Consider the following 17047-nt stretch of genomic DNA (forward strand, 5'->3'; position numbering starts at 1 on the left):
ATTGACACTCTCATGCGCACACACACGAGAACTCTTATGCTAATGCTAGTTTTTAGCATTCTAACATTAGCATAGTATCATTGCTAGCACGCTAACATTATTATCCATTTCCATAGGTGTACATTATTGTTAGGTGTTACCATATTAACTTTAGCTTCTTACCATTGCTAGCATGCTAACATGAACAAATAGCACTTTTTGCGTTTTTCATGAATATGTAAAAATGTAACAAAATGATGTATTTACAATAGAGATCGAAATGGGAGCAAAACACGCAGAACGTCCAAACCTTTGTGATGCGTAGAAGACAGGAAGTGATGTCAGAGGTTGAGAGTTGAGAACAGTAGCCTGTTCGTTTCATATGTGTTAGTATGTTAGCATTGCTAGCTTGATAACATTTTTTGTTATTTTTTATGGGTAGACAGAAATATAAACACCACTATCATGGTAGGTGTTAGCATGATAAAGTTAGCATGTTAGCATGTTAATATTAGCATAGTAGATTTTTGATGGATTGACACTTCTACGAACACACATGAGAACTCTTATGCCAATGCTAGTTTTTAGCATTCGAACATTAGCATAGTATCATTGCTAGCACGCTAACATTATTATCCATTTCCATAGGTATACATTATTGTCATGAATGAATAATTGTTATGAATATGAATATGATAATCATGTTATTGTTAAACCTGCAAGAAACTCCTTTTGCGGCGAACACGTCTGGCCCTTGTGAAACCGAATACCGACACCTTGTGGCCAATGTAGAATACTACATTCACAATTAGAAGGCTTTTTATGCCCATTGTATTTGTATGTCAGTTCATTAAGTTAGTCAAGTCAGCCATTTGTATTCTTAAGGTGCTTAAATATATAAATATATATATATATATTTAATATTATAAATTATTATTATAAATATTTATACATATAAATATATATTTTTTTACTAATAATTGGTTGTATTCACCCACAGAACTGTGATCATTTATTAATTAGTTTGTGAAAAGCGTTTGAATGGCGACCGAAGACGCATACACACGTTGTCGCTAATGTTTTCTCGAAAAACAGTTTATTCTTGTTTTTGAGAGTCAACCATAAAGCCGCATGATAAAGCATCCTTGGCCGGAGGTGTTTTATGTTTTCTAAGCTGCCTGTCATGTGTGTGTGTGAAAGTATGACGGCCTGAGAGACGTTCAACTGAATAACAAAACAAGGCATTCATTCCAAAGTTCTTTACCGAGACAGAGTTAACTCTTGTGACTCTTGTTCCGGTCTAGGATTTAACCAAGACAACAATTTCTCTTTTATGCGCTGATCAAGTCGGCCAACCCTCCCAAGTTGCGTATCGGAGGAAAATGTTTTCTGTCTCTGTCTTAGTATGTTTTGCATCTCTCGCTGTATTGTAGCAACTAGAGGCTTCTAATTCCTGAAGTCAAATCCTCTTAGGATCTATTTCCGTGAGGTCTAAAATCTCCGTTAGACCTTGCTCATTGGCTGGAGAGCACCAACGCGTTCATCCAAAAAAAAAAACAAAAAAACACACCAAGCAGCAACAGATAACTTCGTGAAGACATCGAGTACGCACAACTTCAAGGCAACGCGGTGAAAGGTAAGAACAAGTTCGATTTTCTCATACTACTTTTAAATTCTCATGATTCTATGCTCTTGTGTGTATTATCATCGTAATACGCAAATAAGATGAGTTTTTGCAGCACAAAATACACAAACAAAGCAGTTTCTTGTTGCTACCGTGTCACGGGTACAGCATCTGCAGACTCAAGGACTTCACTGTGGCACACGTGTACACACCAGGAAATGGAACCACTAAACATTCCTACGGGACTCACCAGGGAAAATATTTTTGTCATGGTAATGCTTTTATTTCATTTCAACATGCATCAGATTACAATTGAATGCATCACATAATCAGTTCACACTTCCACATGTCCAAAAGGAGTAGGAAGAAGCAAAGCTTATTAAATCCTACCCCTCCATCTGGTACTTTTACAATCACTAACTGTTACATTTGTTCACTTCCTGCTTTCCACAATACAGTTGAGTTTTTGGTTGTTTTTTTTAAATAATGTAAATCGTACCGAAGTACGAGGTGCATTACGAGGTTCATCCTTGTATTTAGCAAACATCAACTGCTTTTTTTAAGTCATATTTTATCTGTCATATCATATTTATTCCTTCATTTTTATTTTTTCTGTTGTTATTGAAGCCAAACCAAATTGACAAATGGTCTCAAACTGTGGGATGGAAATTTTCCAGTCATTCTAGTTTTTTTTTTTACAATTATTTGTATTATTTTATTTATGACTTTTATTTAAGTCTTTCTTATTTTGGAATTATTTGTATTATTTTTTTTAGACTTTTATTCATTTTTCAGTCATTTTTGCTTTTGAATTATTTTTTGAATTATTGCTATAATTGATGTAGACTTTTATTTCATTCATTTTTATTTTGTAATATTTTTTTATGATTTATAAGACTTTTAAGTCATTTAAAATTTTGAATTATTTCTAAAGTTTAAATTTTTTTTGAATTCTTTGTATCTTTTTTGAGACTTTTGTCATTTTAACTTTTCTGTATTTTTATTATTTTTTAGACTCATATTTAAGTTTTCTTTTTTAGACTATTAATAGTCTAAAAATAGTGTCATCTATATTAATATTCTAATCTATTTACTCGTAAATTTGATATCAAATATGTTACCGCAACGTATGCAACGACGTAGCATGTAGCGTAGGAAAAATATGTGACGAGGAATTTAAATAAGACGTGAGTTGATTACTAATGTGGTGTTTACAAAGTCTAAGGAAGAACAATAATGAACATTATCTTACACCATTTTATTACATATTTATTATACAACGTGTACGTACATTTTACTCCTGCATGTACTGTTTACGCTTCATTATTTCATCTTTAATTAAATTATTGTTATTATTGTTACACACGCTGGACTTATTCATTCGTTTATTTAGTTATTTATTTAGCTATTTCTAAATTTTTCTTAACTGTGCTATGAAACATTTTTATCATTTTCTTATTTATTTATTTACTTCTTTATTATTTAAAAAAAAAAAGGTAAACCGGTACATATCGAACAAACTGTGCTTCTTCCTGCTTCTTTGTGGATATTTTGAATTGTGACGCACTTCAACCTCGCATGCATGTCCAAAATAAAGTAAAGCATTATCATTATGGTTATTATTGAATGATAAGTCTTGTGGAATACTTGCATTATACTTAATGCATACAGTACATTGTTCTAAAATTAGGACATAGTTCTATATTGCAGTTGTTCTATTATGGCCTCTTTAGCGACGAGCAAAGCCACCGGGAGACCTGCTGCATTCCACTAATCCTCTTAGGCAGCATTAATTGAATTAAATATCTTTGTAAACAAATCTGGAGCTATGAAATTATCTTATTCGAGCCAACAAATGCCACCGGTCATCAACGTTTTATGTATTTCAAAAAAACAAAAACACGAGTGGCTACTCTTGTGGCCAACGACGTCATCATAATTTGGATTGAATTGTCAGTTTTGTGTTTTATAGGCTAAGCAGAAACATGTCGAGCCAGATGATTGACTTGGAAGAAACGGCAACCCACACGGGTGAGTGGAATAGTTTTTCAATTCATGATACATCAAATGATGGTGTGTTTGTGTCATTGAAAATCCTCCACGGTCACGCTTTCATCTGATAAACAATGTTAAACTCATCACACAGCAACTTAACACTCAAATGTTATACCTCAAACATGTATAAACATGTACTAATACGAGTTTTCAATGAAAAAAAAACAAAAGTTTTTCCATAATGCCATACACGACCTGAACTCCATTAAAGAAATGTTTTTCATCACACAGCAACTTAACACTCAAATGTTATACCTCAAACATGTATAAACATGTACCAATACGAGTTTTCAATGAAAAAAATCAAACGTTTTTCCATAATGCCATACACAACCTGAACTCCATTAAAGAAATAGATTTTTCTACACTTACTTCTTGTTGTTGCTATTGTTTTATTATGAATCAAAAAATATTCTTTAGGTCTTAAATTTTTTATTATGTCGCCTTGACTTCGGCTGTACTGTCATTTTGGTAATTGTTTATTTTAGTATAGTAATGTTTAATAGCAAAGTGGATGTGTACAGGAACTACACATAGTTTAGGTGAAATGCTGTTGAATCTATGAATAGAACTATTGATGAATTATGTGTAATTATGTCAAACATGTATAAACATGTACCAATACGAGTTTTCAATGAAAAAAATCAAACGTTTTTCCATAATGCTATACACAACCTGAACTCCATTAAAGAAATAGATTTTTCTACACTTACTTCTTGTTGTTACTATTGTTTTATTATGAATCGAAAAATATTCTTTAGGTCTTAAATTTTTATTATGTTGCCTTGACTTCGGCTGTACTGTCATTTTGGTAATTGTTTATTTTAGAATAAAAAACAACATTGTAATAATTCGTCCATATGATTGTGAATGCTACAATACAACCAAATGCTGTGTGCCAACATGTCCCAAGGGCCCAAGGGAGTCATCAACGACTGGAGGAGGTTCAAGTTGGAGAGTATGGACCAGGAGAACCTGCCACCTGCCAAGCGAGAACTTCTCAGACAAATGTCATCCCCGAATAGGAAAAAGGACGACTCCAGAGCAAATCTCAATCGCAAGGTATGCAGTAAATATCCTTTCATGAGTTGAGTGAGGTCATTTTTGAAGATATTTTCTTCATTCATTCGTTCATTCATTCATTCATTCATTCATTCATTCATTCATTCTCTACCGCTTTTCCTCACGAGGGTTACTTTTGCAAATAAGAAGAAAATACCTGGGCTGCACGGCGGTCGAGTGGTTAGCGCGCAGACCTCACAGCTAGGAGACCAAGGTTCAATTCCACCCTCGGCCATCTCTGTGTGGAGTTTGCATGTTCTCCCCGTGCATGCGTGGGTTTTCTCCGGGTACTCCGGTTTCCTCCCACATTCCAAAAACATGCTAGGTTAATTAGCCACTCCAAATTGTCCATAGGTATGAATGTGAGTGTGAATGGTTGTTTGTCTATATGTGCCCTGTGATTGGCTGGCCACCAGTCCAGGGTGTACCCCGCCTCTCGCCCGAAGACAGCTGGGATAGGCTCCAGCACCCCTGCGACCCTCGTGAGGATAAGCGGTAGAAAATGGATGAATGAATGAGTTCTCCTCCTATTTTGTGTGGAAGTGGTAACTTTTAGGCTTCTTATTTTGGCTTTCCCCACCCTCGGCCATCTCTGTGTGGAGTTTGCATGTTCTCCCCGTGCATGCGTGGGTTTTCTCCGGGTACTCCGGTTTCCTCCCACATTCCAAAAACATGCTAGGTTAATTAGCGACTCCAAATTGTCCATAGGTATGAATGTGAGTGTGAATGGTTGTTTGTCTATATGTGCCCTGTGATTGGCTGGCCACCAGTCCAGGGTGTACCCCGCCTCTCGCCCGAAGACAGCTGGGATAGGCTCCAGCACCTTCCAGTAGAAAATGAATGAATAATATGCGTCTTTTGAATGCTTAGTTAAGGGACAAGGGACGGCTGTATTGTAGTTTTCCTTGTAGTATTTTTTTACATCCAGAAAACTCCATGTCTGATCAAATATATTTAACGGAACCACTTTTCAGATGAGCGTCCAGGAATACGAGCTCCTGAAGGACGAAGATGAAGGCTGTCTGAAGAAATACCGAAAGCAATGCATGCAGGAAATGCACGATAAGCTCAGCTTTGGGCCAAAATTCGAAGGCGTACACGACCTGGACAGCGGCGAGGCGTTCCTTGAAGTCATCGAGAAGGAACACCACAGCACGGTGGTCGTGGTCCACATCTACAAGACGGGCGTGAAAGGCTGCGAAGAGCTCAACAACTGCCTGGACTGCCTGGCTACAGAGTACCCCACCGTGAAGTTCTGCAGGATCGACGCCGTCGCCTCAGGTGCCGCCGAAAGGTTCTCGGATGAGGTGTTGCCCACACTTTTGGTCTACAAGGCCGGAGAACTGCTCGGGAACTTCTTGGCCTGCACCAAGCACTTAAATGAGGAGTTCTTTGCGACGGATGTGGAGGCTTTTCTCAACAGTTATGGTCTACTGCCTGAGAAGGAGATGCCGGTGTTGGACGATGAAGAGGAGAACGACGTGGAGTAAAAAATGGCTGCTTGGTTGGATGTGGAGCTTTATGAGTTGTATCAGATAAGATCTAATAACATCTCGTGAAGGCCTCCCAAACATGGCTGCTCTCAAATATGATTTGGGTTCATTAGAATGAAGAGTTTTATTTTGAAAACAAAATTAGCATTCAACTGAATATTGATGTACATATACACTGTATTCGTATGAATTTAGATCCTTGAGTTCGATTCCATAGTCCATTTAAAGGACGGTTTCTTTTTGGTCTTTCTTTGCAACTCAACTTTACCAAAGAAGAGTAGATGTGGAAGAAGGTTGTCAACATATCTTAACATACGGTGGAACCTCAGTTAGCGTGTTTCCATTTTGCCTCGGTTAGCGCACATTTTGTGGTTAGCGTACATTATGTTGTGCTTTTCGCTGTTATTAATACACGACGGGAGTCCAAATGTCTTCTGAATGTATTTTTATTACAGATGTTATTGTTAGCGGGCGGCACGGCGGTCCAGTGGTTAGCGCCCAGACCTCACAGCTAAGAGACCAGGGTTCAATTCCACCCTCGGCCATCTCTGTGTGGAGTAACTATTTTCATAGTTAGTCATAAAGAAAAGAAAACCTGTTTGCAGCCTTCTAAATCATATAATTAGAGCCCTCTAGACACAAAACAACACCCCTATAGTCATGTTTACAGTCACATTACACATTTGAATAGACTTATTAAGAGTAAATAAGCCATTTATGACATAAAACAGTAGTAGTAGTGTTATTATTATGATTATTTATATATTATGATTATTTTGATCATGTTATAGGCGGCACAGCGGTCTAGTGGTTAGCACGCAGACCTCACCGCTAGGAGACCTGGGTTCAATTCCATCCTCGGCCATCTCTGTGTGGAGTTTGCATGTTCTCCCCGTGCATGCGTGGGTTTTCTCCGGGTACTCCGGTTTCCTCCCACATTCCAAAAACGTGCTAGGTTAATTAGCCACTCCAAATTGTCCATAGGTATGAATGTGAGTGTGAATGGTTGTTTGTCTATATGTGCCCTGTGATTGGCTGGCCACCAGTCCAGGGTGTACCCCGCCTCTCTCGCCTGAAGACAGCTGGGATAGGCTCCAGCACCCCCACGACCCTCTTGAGGAAAAAGCGGTAGGAAATGAATGAATGAATGTTCTTGTTAGCATATTCCGGCCTCCGGAAGCAGAAGTCAGCTGTGTCGCCCGTCTAGATATCATCTATGTTTGACTCTCAAAAACACATTTTTATAGTTTTACAATTAGTTTTACTTGCATGAAACTCTAAATTTCTAAATGCATAAAAATGAAAGGAATAAATATAAATAAAGATGTAAAGTTACTTTAACCTTCACTGGAAAGCTGAGTGTTCCCAAAGACAGTCACCACTCGGACATCAACTTCCTGTTCTTTGTTGTGTTCAATAGTGTGCAACTTAGTTTATCTACATTTTGGGTTTGAGAATTGAGGTGAGAAACTTAATACATTGAAAAAATAACTCACGGCAAAACAGGCATGTGGTGTCCGTGTGTTGTCTCGCTGCCACATCATGTCTTTGGGAACAGTCATGTCAAGAAACACATCTTGAATGAAGATAAAAGTCAATTCCTTCATCACTTATCTTGCATTGTAATTGTTGTGGCATGTCCAACTAACTTTTGTGTCATTTTTGGCTTTCTGGAACGGATTCATTGGATTTACAGAATTTTTTGATGGGAATTTTTCCGGGATTAGACACTAACTAAGGTTCCACTGCATACCTGATCAGATAGTGCCATCTGCAAACCAGCAGCGTTGAAGAGTAAATCCATTCCAGTATTTTGTGTGTACAGATATGAGTATAAAAACGTGTATCTCAGCAGACTGTAATCACCATACGTCGTTTTCCTAATACTTACATATAGTATTTATGTTAATAATGATTAATTGTACATAATTTAATGAATAAAAGGTGAAAATTCCATTTGGGTTTACATTTCATTGACTGATCACCTCCACATGTGAAAATGAAAATAAAATTGTAAGGTAAGTCTTGTTATGTTTTATTTTGTTTTATTATGTTGAATGATGTGGGTATTCTATCTGGGTCCTGGGTCCTGGGTCCAGGAGATTTAGCTAATGAGGTTAACGTAATGCTTTGCTAACAGCTGTCTCTTTGCCGCTACTAGAGTCTAGACTCCTTAATGTATCACCCTGCAGTGTATTATGATAACCAAAAAAAAACCTTTTCCTAAAATCATGTTCAAAGATGGCAACGCGGCAGATAATGAGGTTTTCATATTTGGTAATGAGCCCTGAAAGCAGTTTTGTATGGTTCTGCAGTTTTTTTTAAACACAGAGTTCCATTGACATCACTGCAACCCAGACTTATATGGGCATGCCCGGTTTTGCAATGTCTCCGGGCAAATGTTTTCAACGTGTGTGAGGCAAAACTCATTTTCAGAAGTCAGAAGATTGAGCGATAAGTAACAATTTTACTGTCCTAACTGTTTTTTCGTTTGTGTAAGTAATCGGACATAAAGGGGTTCGGCAGCTGTCCAGAAGTCCTCGGCAGTGCTTGGAGTGGGCTCGGCGGGAGGCGTACCTGGAGGAAGGCAGGGGTTGGAGTAAAAGATGCGTATCGTTTGGGCGGGTGGAAGGAAACACAAGGAAAAAACTACAGGAAGAGGCGCAGGAGCTGAAAGATCTAGAAAGCTTTCTATGCGGGTTATCGTATGTAGCTGCTCAATACAATACACAATACAGAGGCCTTTTAATAAACATCAATCAAGTACAGTAATCCCTCGTTTTCCCATCATTTTTAGGATTTTTAATTTTCAGCATTGCATGTTTGTGTTTTTTGGTTTTGGATCATTTGTGTGTGTGGAGCATTTGGTCGTTCCTCCACTTTTCCACTGTGCTATTGTAGACTAGACATGCTTATTACCATATGATGCATAAATGCAAATGTATCCTTTCCTTCCTTACTATCATTGCACCTACATGGTACCTTTTGAATGATGACACTTTGACAAATATTTCTCTGAAATTCGATACACGACGCCACATCTGATCCGGCTTGCATAGCCTCCAGCTGGTAACACCTCCCTTTCACATGCCTGAGATTTACTCCAGTATTTCTAGATAACGAAATGTCCAAACATGTCAGCCTTGCTAGGCTCTGACATCGCTTGTTTTAAGGAACAGCAGCGTCCTTAATCAATCGGTTCATGGCAAGGGAAATAACCAATGATATTGGGATACTGACACCTGTTGGAAAATGAATAGTAGTGTAGTGGTTCACGTAACTGACGTTGGTGTCACTCAGCAATCAGGCAAGCGGTGAAGAGATCCACGTATCGCCTCGTTAAGCAATCAGCAGTATGCACTCTGATAAGATCACACATGAAGGCGGGGTACACCCTGGACTGGTGGCCAGCCAATCACAGGGCACATAAAGACAAACAACCATTCACACTCACATTCATACCTATGGACAATTTGGAGTGGCTAATTAACCTAGCATGTTTTTGGAATGTGGGAGGAAACCGGAGTACCCGGAGAAAACCCACACATGCACGGGGAGAACATGCAAACTCCACACAGAGATGGATGAGGGTGGAATCGAACCCTAGTCCTCCTAGCTGTGAGGTCTGCGCGCTAACCACTTGTTCGCCGTGCAGCCTATTAAGTTAGATTTTTTTTATATTAATATTATGACTGGGGTGGCGGTCGAGTGGTTAGCGCGCAGACCTCACAGCTAGGAGGACCAGGGTTCGATTCCACCCTCTGTGTGCATTTGCATGTTCTCCCCGTGCATGCGTGGGTTTTCTCCGGGTACTCCGGTTTCCTCCCACATTCCAAAAACATGCTAGGTTAATTAGCCACTCCAAATTGTCCATAGGTATGAATGTGAGTGTGAATGGTTGTTTGTCTATATGTGCCCTGTGATTGGCTGGCCACCGGTCCAGGGTGTACCTCGCCTGAAGACAGCTGGGATAGGCTCCAGCACCCCCCGCGACCCTCGTGAGGAAAAAGCGTTAGAAAATGAATGAATGAATATTATAACTAGTTTTTTGTTCGTTTTCTTGTTTAATTGTGTTTTTAAAATCTGTCGAGGGCCGATACATATCAACCAATGAGCCGCAAATGGCAAATGGGCCACATGTTTGGACAATCTTGCGCTAGAAATGAGCTGCATTAAAGGCTATTATTCTCTGAGCGACAGGAAGCCAGTACAAATATGGTCGTATTTCCTGCTTCTAGTCTCGTAAGCTGAAGATAACATGGCCGGAGTGTCACGCCTGTGTAGGAATTTCAGGATATGCTTGACGGCAGTGTTGGCTTACTCTCAGACAGAGCATCTACTCCCATGCATAACATTAGCCGTACATTTATGTCGTAGTTGATAACCGTTATATCAAATATCCTCGATGTATTTATTTATGAAGTCACACAAATTCATCCCAAGTTCATGAACTCATGTTGACATTCCGAGGGGAGGAGATCCCCTTTTATTTTATTCTTGGAATAAACATCACGGGTTGACTCATTACTCCCCCAAACGAATGTGCGCCTCAACGTTTACTCCATCGGTCACATGATGCCACCCCCATATCTGACATTCTAATTGTTTATAGAGTCACTAATTAATGGATGCTTTGCCCAACCGGCACGCTCTAATTCACACAAATAAAAAAAAATGTCACTGTGATGATGTCACGATGTTGCGAGTTCCGATGCACTCTTGGTCACGCTCCACAAATATGCACACAGTGGATGTCGTGAAAATGACATAACGTGTGAAAGTGCTGCCTTTCATCCGGAGTTAAATTTAGAAATAGGACCTATTTGACTTGTAAGGTAGGAATTATTATTCCAGGAATATAACAGGAATAAACAGGAACAGGAATAAAATTAACAGGAATAAACAGGAATAAAATGATTCCTGTTAAGATGAACCACACCCGCATTTGAGTAGAAGAAACACTGCAATGCAATAGATCAAGTTTTTATAAATATCCAAAATCCGTATTTAGTTAGGAGCATGTTTTGGTGTATATGAATACAACAGAAAATTATTGTAAAATAACAAATTAAGGGATAAGGGCGGATGAGTGGTGAAGACCCGAGTTCGATTCCACCCTCGGCCATCTCTGTGTGGAGTTTGCATGTTCTCCCCGTGCATGCTATTATGCTATTTCCCTCATTCTCATAAAACTACAACTTTTTCTCATTAACATTTTTGTAAAATAAAAATAAAAATAAAAATAAAAATAAAAATAAAAATAAAAATAAAAATAAAAATAAAAATAAAAATAAAAATAAAAATAAAAATAAAAATAAAAATAAAAATAAAAATAAAAATAAAAATAAAAATAAAAATAAAAATAAAAATAATGAAAAATATATATAATAGAATATAATATAAATTATTTATAAAATTACTCCATATTTTTACATTTTTGCTTTTTTTATTTTTATTGTTATTTTCTTGTCTGAAAAGGTGCCGTTGACCAATACAAAAAAAAGCCTCAGGCAGCACTTTGGACACCCCTGACATAGGTCCTCAGAATGCAACAAATATAGAGCTCAAACACTTCGCATTTGGTTCCAATTCATCTGTGGTTGTCACGCAAGGCTTCCCTTTCACCTGAATAATTACTCATCTTGTTTGAGCAAATTTCTGAGGTTGGTGAAATGTGAAACATTCACCTGTACGGTGTCATGAAAATTCATGGAATGTTCGCATGAATCACCCTGGAAATGGCAGCTCGTGTCATCATGTTTCTTGGTTTCTGTCAACACACAAGATATGCACAAAAGGTCTGTCCAGCCATTAAGGAACATTTTTGGTGTGCCCCGTTCAGGGTGTAGTTTGCCTTTCACCCACAGTCAGCTGGAATAGGCTCCAGCTCCTCCCACAACCCCCGGAACAGGATATGTTGTATGAAATAAATGGCTAGTTTTATTTAGCACATCTTGGTAACCAGGTGTGGTCGCCAGATTTAAAATAGTTCCGCTGCCTCCAGACAAACCTCTCCCTTCATTCCTCTCACCTTCCCTCATTCGTCAGAACTGATTGTGAAAAGTCAACACCCGACACTTTGTGCGTGCATTGGAAAAATAACCAAATCTGGCTCCGTGCAAGCAGTTTGAACAAGTCAAAAAAGTCATCATAATTTAAAAAAAAAGGTCAGTAAGGATAATTAATAATGCCGCCTACAGAGAACATACTAACTCCTTATTTCTAAAATCCCAAATACTTCAACTTGCTGATATAGTTCATCTTCAAACAGCTAAAATAATGCATAAGGCTAAAAATAACCAATTAGCTAAAAATGTCATCCAATACTTCTCTACAAGAGAGGAGAAATATGATCTCAGGGAAGAAGTACATTTGAAACACTTCTATGCTAGGACTACGTTATGCTAGCCATAGCATTTCAGTATGTGGAATCAAACTATGGAATGGATTGAGTAAGGAAATCAAACAATGCACAACGATGAGCCGATTCAAGAAACAATACAAGCAGTTGATGAAAATTAAATTAAATTAAATTAAATTAAATTAAATTAAATTAAATTAAATTAAATTAAATTAAATTAAATTAAATTAAATTAAATTAAATTAAATTAAATTAATAAAATAACAATAAAATAACAATAATAAATAAATAAATAAATAAATAAATAAATAAATAAATAAATAAATAAATAAATAAATAAATAAATAAATAAATAAATAAATAAATAAATAAATAAATAAAATTTTATTTTATTTTATTTTATTTTAACCTATGGACCTATGGAACCTTATTTATACCTATGGGCAATTTGGAGTCACCAATTAACCTAGCATGTTTTGTACCCGGAGAAAACCCACACATGCACGGGGAGAACATGCAAACTCCACACAGAGATGGCCGAGGGTGGAATTGAACTCGGGTCTCCAAGCTGTGAGGTCTGTGTGCTAACCACTCGACCTCAGCCTTTCCTGATCATGAAAACCGATATTTTAAAAAATGCTGTGTTCATTCCACCGCAAGAGATATATCACGTTACACATATCAGTATTGGTATCGACTGATATCGGTATCTGAAATGGAGAGTTTGATGGCCAAAAAAAGCCAATATTGGACATCTCTAGTGTTATATTAAAAATGTAAAGGTTATATTAAAAAATACACAGGTTCATCTCAATAAATTAGAATATGGTACAAAAGTTATTTGACTTCAGGAGTTCAGTTGATTTGGTTTTCATCATAATTTCGGTCAAAAATGATGCCTTGGTTTTTGTAACTTTTGTTAATAACTCGCCATGGGGCCAAGCACTTTGATAAGGAAGGCAAGAAAATACTTTTCAATCTTGCCATATTTGGGAAATCCACTTTAATCGTAAGTCCCATGCATTCATCATGTTCAAAATTCGAATTTATTTAACTTATTCAAATGTATGTACCTGTTATGAGGTTACTTTTTATGGCTATATGGTAGGTAATCACACCATAACTATGGTTAAATTATGGGTGGTCATTTGTTAGACTGAGCAACCTTTTTCCCTGAATCACTTCACAGTGATGCAGTAATTTTTTGCCGTTTGGTCCCATCTAGTGGTGGTGCTTGAAAAACAAAACAGTCCACATGAGCCCAACAAGAACGAATACTGTAGATTACTGCAAAAAGTCTAATTATGTCTAATTAAAGACTTTTTAGAGTGTACATTTAGAGTGTTATTTATCTGATCGCGTGATTAAAATGTTACATTTGGCACTAAGTGAAGTGGCACGCAAGTAGTTTTGCCTTTTGTAAAAGAAATACATCTCCCACAATGCCCCGCTTTCTTTGACGAACACAAATCGCAGCACTGCGCTTGCGCGTTGGAGCCACGGAAAAATGGCGGCATTGTTGCTGCTGCAAGATTTGGATAGTTCCGAGCTATCAAAGCTATCAAAAGGGACTCTGGACAAACTTGAGAAGATCCTGTCAGATCAACGATATGAAATCGACACTTTGAAAACTCAACGGGAGCAATTCAGGGTCGACAGCGGTAATATATGTGCCGACATTTTGGTCGCAGTGTGGTGCTAATGTGTTACTTTCACCATTCACGTACTTCTTACAGAGACCTCATAATGTTGTGTTTCGGTCTTATTTGCACATATACACTACAATTTAAATCGGTTATAGCGTTATATCTGTCGTAACACATCTTAATATTTTTAAACACTACTGTACCAGTAATGCTACGGTTAGCCACACTGCTTAGCTACTAGCATTAGCGTAAACAACGTGACTAGTTGACATTGTGTGTTTCTCTCTTATCTTACAGAACAACATTTCTTTGAAAAGGTAAAACAGCTTGGTCAGTGTCAGGAAGATTTTTTGACTCAGACTCAAGAGCACAGTAAACTTAAAGAAGAGTTGACGAAAATCGGTAAGTATGAACCTTTTAAACATAACTTTTTTTCAAGTAGTTAACATTTGTAGCTAACTACGTGGGCCATGGCTTATTTCAGAGGATGAACTCAAAAGTGTCCGTGAGAAAAACCAGCAATATGAAACCGCTCAGGAGAAGTTGTCATCACAACAGGTAACCTCGTTCGTTTGTTCAGAATCACATGGTTGTGTTTGTTGCACCGTTTGTAACGTCCAAACGTCACAAACGCCATAAAACTTGCACAGGGAAAATACTGGCGTCGGGGAGAAGGCTCTGCAGCATCCGCTGTAGAACAACCAGGTTTAGAGACTGCTACTTCCCCCTGGCCATCAGACTGCTCAATGCCAAATAAGCCCCTCTTACCTGCCCACATGCACATGTAAAACTTTAAACGAGGCTGGACAATAACGATGTACCGATGGCCCGGGGCAAGTTGAAACAAAATTGTGGCAAGTAAATCCAATTGGTATAACACGGACTGTGTAATTCCGGTGGTAATTTGCAAACAAATCCTTGCAAATCTTGAAATGGACCAATCCGAATCGTTTATTTAGACGGCGGTCCACAGTCCACGCTTTACCCACACCCGTTCTTGTTGGTGATCAACCAATCAGCGATGGTTTGACTAGGAAAACATCTATCATGGCGTCCCTGCCAACATGGTCTAATTCTTCAACAACTTGTGAAGGAAAAGACCAAAAAGTGATGAACCAGTGCCTCCTAAACAAGTATTTTATTAGCGGCAGCAAATCAAATGATGGCACAGGTGAGTGAATCACATTGCTGTGACAATTTGAAGTGGTCACAATGAAACACCACCCATTAGATCCAATACCAACACAAAAGCTACAAAATCTAGCCGTTCCATTTCCCTGTGGATTTTTCTCACCTTTGCTTCACAAATTATTGTTTGACCATTGAGCATTTTTTTCTGGTTTGAAAACACTTTACTAGTACACAAATGTGTCTATTCAATAATGTTTCATTGTGGCGCACAACTTCTAAATATCACTGCTTACTACGACTACGATGTGTAAGGTAGTATGGCATGTACGGCACCCAATAACTTGTTTTGTCATTTTGTTATTTAATAAGCACAATGTTTATTCAATCATGAATGTACTTTTATTTATCAAGGCAAAGTGCCTAGAAGTCTCTCGACAATCCAGATTTCCATGCAACGTCATGATCTATGTAGGAAAACAGCCACAAGAAATGATCATCATTTTAATCTTTATTTGAGATTCTCATGTGATGCCACAAAAATGAGATGATATCATTATGGCAGTCTTTTCATTTTACATGGGGCAAGTAGTTCTCACCTTAAGGATTCCCCATGGGCAAGTCATTTTTGTTTTTAATGTAGAGCCCTGTACTTATAAATATATCTAATATATACACACAATAATATACTTATATAAGGTATATAAATCAGTCATGTTGTTCAGCATTACATTAACCATTATACATTTTTGACAAAGGTTGGAAATATTTTTATCCCCTTTACCTGCTTTTCTTAACCTACTCTTTACTTAATTTCTTTCTTCATGAATCCGTTATTTTATTTGATCTGCTTATTAAGCCATTTGCATTGCGCCTATCTTATCAAGTAACTAACATTATTATTATTATAAAGGTTTAATATAAGCACACTGCCGATTAGGGCCAATTAAATGAACCACCGCGAGCTGCCGTGTGCACCAACGCGACACAGGTGATCAACGGCGTTCCAGATCCCACTTTTCCAACCAATTGCACCATGTTAATGCTTTTTAATTCAATGACAATAACTAAAGTGAGGCGCGCGTCATCGTCGTGCCTTACGTGGCACGGACGCGTCAAACCACAGCGCTAATATTAAGGGGAATTTCTCACCTCTCCAGCTCCAGCTTGCGCAAGGTTTGGGGCGCAGCTCTGACTACCTTTTCGATCCCACCTGTCTGCAGCCTTACCTGCTAAAAAGGGAAGTGCACTCTAATGGTGCGCTTGGAGGTGATCCCCACTTCCGGTTCAGATTTTTACCCACCTTATCTCCCTTGTTTAATTTAGCGAAATAACATGATAATTGCAATGAAAAGTCGTTATTTGCTTAATGAGGACTATGAGAAGTATTTTTTATTTTTATTAATTTTTTTCTCATGTTCGTCTCATCTAAATTATTTTGGACAATGGTTTGACTTGACAATAATATATTTTATTTCAAATCGTCTTTCAGGACACCCAAGGTCGCTGTACAGAAGATATAAAAACACGAATATAAAAGGGAACAAACGATGAATAAGAACATACAATAAATAATGGGGGCGACCATGTGACGCAGTTAGGGAGAGTAAGCTAGTTTGAACAGATGAGCTTTGAGTTTGGATTTGAAGATGGGAAGGGTGGCAGAGTTCCGGAAGTCAGCCGCTCTGCTCCCCATAGT

The 17047-nt window shown here is 37.9% G+C and overlaps 2 protein-coding genes across 2 annotated transcripts in view; both read left to right on the forward strand.

The window, feature by feature from the left end:
• The first annotated feature begins 1480 nt into the window (after positions 1–1480).
• pdcb (phosducin b) lies at positions 1481–8216 on the forward strand. The gene is made up of 4 exons (XM_058074446.2): positions 1481–1615; positions 3576–3634; positions 4572–4720; positions 5695–8216. The coding sequence occupies exons 2-4, from the start codon at positions 3589–3591 to the stop codon at positions 6208–6210; spliced, it is 711 nt and encodes a 236-aa protein (XP_057930429.2). The 5' UTR covers positions 1481–1615; positions 3576–3588; the 3' UTR covers positions 6211–8216.
• A 5832-nt stretch (positions 8217–14048) lies between these two features.
• tprb (translocated promoter region b, nuclear basket protein) overlaps positions 14049–17047 on the forward strand; it is a 36938-nt gene continuing 33939 nt past the window's right edge. Inside the window, exons 1-3 of the mRNA XM_058072893.2 lie at positions 14049–14235; positions 14518–14622; positions 14705–14778. Of these exons, the coding sequence (XP_057928876.2) occupies positions 14082–14235; positions 14518–14622; positions 14705–14778 (333 nt within the window). The 5' untranslated portion in view covers positions 14049–14081. The remainder of the gene's footprint in view (positions 14236–14517; positions 14623–14704; positions 14779–17047) is intronic.

The sequence above is a fragment of the Doryrhamphus excisus genome, linkage group LG4 (genome assembly GCF_037039965.1).
Source record: "Doryrhamphus excisus strain RoL-2023G ecotype Guam linkage group LG4, RoL_Dexc_Guam_v1.1, whole genome shotgun sequence".
NCBI classification, from domain to species: Eukaryota; Metazoa; Chordata; class Actinopteri; order Syngnathiformes; family Syngnathidae; genus Doryrhamphus; species Doryrhamphus excisus.

Excerpts from the sequence above, each read along its gene's own strand:
- pdcb (XM_058074446.2), top strand. The coding sequence starts at position 3,589 with ATGTCGAGCCAGATGATTGACTTGGAAGAAACGGCAACCCACACGG. Across the intron at positions 3,635-4,571 it reads AGAAACGGCAACCCACACGG|GGCCCAAGGGAGTCATCAAC; the intron begins GTGAGTGGAATA and ends ACATGTCCCAAG. Across the intron at positions 4,721-5,694 it reads GAGCAAATCTCAATCGCAAG|ATGAGCGTCCAGGAATACGA; the intron begins GTATGCAGTAAA and ends ACCACTTTTCAG.